A 4439-nucleotide genomic window follows, 5' to 3' on the forward strand; every position below is an offset into this window, starting at 1 on the left:
ACTCTTCGCGTTTCCCCAAGACCTCCAGAGCGTCCACCCTTTGGCCCGGAGCAGAGATCGCCATTTCTAGTAAGGGTATCGCATCCGGACACTGGTGAGACGTCAAATGTGGCAAACTAGCACGGTTAGGCTTTCAGGTAGGACGCTGTCACCCCACGCCCTGGGCAGTGGGATGGCCTTTAAAGTCGTCATTTAGGACGCGTTCCCTCACCCCTGCTCACTCTTTCAGCTTCGTCGCTTAGCCACGGAGAGTGGCCGGCAGTCGCGAAGTGCGAGCTGAGAAGCGCACCCGGGCGCGGTAGAGCCCCGAGCCTCCCTTGGCCCAAGCAAGGTCCGGCCAGATCCCGGCCTATCGCTGCGGCGGGAGCAGAGGCTCCGAGGAGCGGGAAGCTGGGAGGGGCGAGCTGACCCGGTCCTAAACCGCGTGCCCGCGTCTCTCCTCCTCCCTCGGGCGCGGCGGGAGGAGGCGGGCAAGGACTCGCTGCGCCGGGCCCCCGCCCCACCGCGCCCCGCCCGGCGCGCTTATCCGTGGGGGTGGGCGGCCTCGCCTGGAAGGCGCCCTGGCGATTGGCGACTCGGGAAGGAGACGCGAGGAAAAGTCGAATAAGAGGGCGCGACGTCAGACCTGAGATTTAGGGAAGGGCGAGGGAGGGGTGGAAGGGCGGGGACGGACAAACAGACTAGGACACACACCCCCGCGCAGCTCCCAAAGTGTCCACAACTTTAGGCTGCCCGAATCCTGGGCACGGAGAGCAGGAAGGTGGAAGAAAGAGTATTGGGAGTAGAGAGAGGAACGGAAAAGAGGCGTGAGAGAAGAAAAAGTGAAGAGAACAAAAAAGAGGACAAAAGGCAATAGTGAGAAAGGGGGCAAAGAAGAAAAGAGGAGAGTTTGCTAGTGTCCAGGACAGGGACAGCTCCCGAGGAGCGGAAGCGATCCTGGGGGGGAAGAGAGACGCAGCGAGGGGAGGGGAGAGGAAGAGAGAGGAGGGGGCGTGAAAAGTAGAGGAGGGCGAAAGGAAGCCAGGCGCGACACTGCTGGGGAGAGGAGGGCAGTGCGAAGCGCGGCGCTGGCACAGGCCGTCCGGCTGCGGAAAGGAGGGAGCGCAGCGCGGAGAGGAGGGGCTTGCGGCCCCGTGGAAATGTCAATCAGAGCCCGGAGCCCGGGGAATCTCCGCCAATCTGTTCGGACCTGACCTGGCTCCTCGCCGCCGCCGCCGCCGCCGCCGCCGCCGCCGCGGAGCAGATCAATAGGCAAACGCTGAGAGCAGCGCAGCGCGGGAGGCAGCGCGGCCCAAGCTCGGCCCAGCCCCCGATGCGCGCCGGAGCCCGCGGGCGGCGCTGAGCAGGGCGGCCCCGGGGGCCGGGCCCCCTCTCCGTCGGTGCCCCGCGGGCCACCATGTCCTTCCCCCAGCTCGGATACCAGTACATCCGCCCGCTCTACCCGCCTGAGCGCTCTGCCGGCGGGGGCAGCAGCGCGGGGGCCCGAGGCGGCCCAGGAGCCGGGGCCTCGGAGCTGGCGGCCTCCGGGTCCCTTTCCAACGTGCTCTCGTCTGTGTACGGAGCGCCCTATGCCGCGGCCGCGGCGGCAGCGGCGGCTGCCCAAAGCTACGGCGCCTTCCTGCCCTACGCCACGGAACTGCCCATCTTCCCGCAGCTGGTAAGAGCCGGACGAATCCGGGAAGGAGGGGTTAGAGCAGGGACGCTGGGTGAGGTGAGCGCGCGGGACTAGACTCTGCGGGTCCGGGCCAAGAGGGTGGAGGCAGCGACAGCTGAAGCTCACCCGCGCTTCCACCACGCGTGTCCCCTTCCTTTCCCATGTGCATACAGGGCGCGCAGTATGAGCTGAAAGACAGCCCCGGGGTGCAGCATCCGGCCGCGGCCACCGCGTTTCCGCACCCGCACCCGGCCTTCTACCCCTACGGCCAGTACCAGTTCGGGGACCCATCCCGTCCCAAGAATGCCACCCGGGAGAGCACCAGCACGCTCAAGGCCTGGCTCAACGAGCACCGCAAGAACCCCTACCCCACCAAGGGCGAGAAGATCATGCTGGCCATCATCACCAAGATGACCCTCACCCAGGTGTCCACCTGGTTCGCCAACGCGCGCCGGAGACTCAAGAAGGAGAACAAGATGACGTGGGCGCCCCGCAGCCGCACCGACGAGGAGGGCAACGCTTATGGGAGCGAGAGGGAGGAGGAAGACGAGGAAGAGGACGAGGAGGATGGCAAACGCGAGCTGGAGCTGGAGGAGGAGCTCGCGGGGGAGGAGGAGGACACGGGGGGCGAGGGCCTGGCAGACGACGAGGATGAGGAGATCGATTTGGAAAATTTAGATGGCGCGGGTGCCGGGCCTGAGATGGCCTTGTCTGGGGCAGCAAGGAGGGATGGCGACCTCGGCTTGGGACCCGTTTCGGACTCCAAAAATAGCGACTCTGAAGACAGCTCCGAGGGGTTGGAGGAGCGGCCGCTACCCGTCCTGAGCTTGGCCCCAGCGCCGCCGCAAGTAGCCGCAGCTCCACCGTCTCCACCCTCGCCTCCCCCTGGCTTGGACCCCTGTGTTCCAGCACCAGCTCCTTCCTCCACCTTGCAGAAACCCAAAATCTGGTCCCTGGCCGAGACGGCCACAAGCCCAGACAACCCGCGCCGCTCGCCTTCCGGCGCAGGGGGCTCCCCTCCCGGGGCCGCCGTCGCACCCCCAGCCCTGCAGCTCTCTCCGGCCGTTGCCGCCGCCGCCGCTCACAGACTCGTCTCAGCGCCGCTGGGCAAATTCCCCGCTTGGACCAACCGGCCCTTCCCAGGTCCGCCGTCCGGCCCGCGCCCGCACCCGCTCTCCCTGCTTAGCTCGGCCCCTCAGCACCTGCTGGGACTCCCCGGAGCTGCGGGCCACCCGGCAGCAGCTGCCTACGCTAGACCCTCGGAGGCGGAGGGCGGAGCAGGTGACTGCGGCCCGTTGGGCTCAGAGGGGGGGAGGTCGGGATCGCGCTCGGGCTGCGGGAGCAGAAGGGAGTTTGCTCTCTGCTACTGCGACCGGTGCCGAGCCGAGCTTTCTAAAGGCCCTCCTGTTTCTTCCTTCGCTCCCTGCAGATCGCTGTAGTGCCTTGGAAGTGGAGAAAAAGTTACTCAAGACAGCTTTCCAGCCAGTGCCCAGGCGGTAAGACGCCTTGGGGAAGGGGCGGGAGACAGGGCAGGAGGGAGCATCCGGAACGCAAAGCCAAATTCAACCCGGGTCTTTACCCCAAGGGGGAACGGGGCTGGGAAGCATTTCTAAAGGGGGAACAAAACTTACTCCATCACTTCTTGCGACCCAGAAACTACTTGCTCTCCCACCCGAGCCTGACTGGGCCAAGATGCCCTGAAGCAAGTGGCCGCTCTGTGATGCCCACCACCTTCCGGCCCCGACCACGGCCCCGAAGCCACCTGCCCGTCCTGTGGTTAAACCTCAGCACGAACATCCATCCACACCTGAGCACTCTTTTACATTGAGAGGCTTCCTTGCCCCTGGTCCCATCCCAGGGAGGGTCTCGAAGCCCTAGGAGGCTCGGCCTTCCTAAATCTCACCTTCTTTGCTACCACTGTCTCTCTCTTCCAGGGCCCAGAACCACCTGGACGCCGCTCTGGTCTTATCGGCTCTCTCCTCATCCTAGTTTTGTTTTGTTTAAAAACACAGTTTTTAAATCGTTGTAATAATTGTAAAGAAAAAAACCAAAACCCTCTGTATAGTTAACGACTTGTAAGCATGTCCGTGTATGAATACTTAAAAAGAAAATTTACTTTAAAAGAAAGAAAAAGAAATAAAACCAGTCCCCCTCAGAGCTCCCCCAGTCGCTTCTGTGCCACCCCACATTCGCTGGGATGGTGAGGTGTGTTTGCTCGCTTGATGGGGGAGGGGCCCAATGAGAATAAGCGTATCTGAAATCTTTGTATATACAGATAAATGTACATATGTGTGAACCAAATTGTACAAGAAAGTATCTATTTTTGGCTAAATAAATGAGCTGTTGCCACTTTGACTATACAACCGGCCTGTTTGCCCAGGGAAGGCTCTGTTTGGTGGTTCTTTGGTTTTGGTTTCTGTTGCCCGCCCCCCCCCCCCAACCCAGTAGAAGTATTTCCCAAACCATTAGGAAAGAAGGGTGAGACCCGATCCTGTGGTGAGGGACAGCAATGTCGGAGGAGGCAACAGAGGCGGGACTGAGGTGGCCCTCGGGATGAAGCTGTGCAGCAGTTTAGCCGTCTCAGAAATGAGGCAGAGACTGGAGGGAAATCTGAGCAAGATTCCCTGCTAGGAGCTGCGAACCCGGGGCCCACTCCTCGGTCCATCCGAGGGAGCCACTGCGAGGCCTTGGGGCCTTCTCTAGGGCCGGAGCAGGACTTGGGGGAGCGTCTAGGCACAGAGGCTATGCCGGGGAGCTTCTTCTCACCACGCTCCGTTCCTACTCT

The 4439-nt window shown here is 62.7% G+C and overlaps 1 protein-coding gene across 4 annotated transcripts; it reads left to right on the forward strand.

Moving 5' to 3' along the window:
- The first annotated feature begins 638 nt into the window (after positions 1-638).
- Irx3 (iroquois homeobox 3) lies at positions 639-3772 on the forward strand. 4 transcript variants are annotated; one of them, XM_004637017.2, is made up of 4 exons: positions 639-1657; positions 1828-2939; positions 3074-3150; positions 3589-3772. In XM_004637017.2, exons 1-4 carry the CDS (start codon positions 1397-1399, stop codon positions 3681-3683), a joined length of 1545 nt encoding a protein of 514 aa, XP_004637074.1. In that variant the 5' UTR covers positions 639-1396; the 3' UTR covers positions 3684-3772. The 4 variants fall into 4 exon arrangements, with proteins under 4 accessions (XP_004637074.1, XP_023577560.1, XP_004637075.1 ...); XM_023721792.1 differs by having other exon boundaries at positions 1828-2935; positions 3084-3150; positions 3308-3681; XM_004637018.2 differs by having other exon boundaries at positions 642-1657; positions 1828-2935; positions 3084-3150.
- Positions 3773-4439: the final 667 nt, after the last annotated feature.

Source organism: Octodon degus, unplaced genomic scaffold, assembly GCF_000260255.1.
Source record: "Octodon degus isolate 3935 unplaced genomic scaffold, OctDeg1.0 scaffold00085, whole genome shotgun sequence".
NCBI lineage: Eukaryota > Metazoa > Chordata > Mammalia > Rodentia > Octodontidae > Octodon > Octodon degus.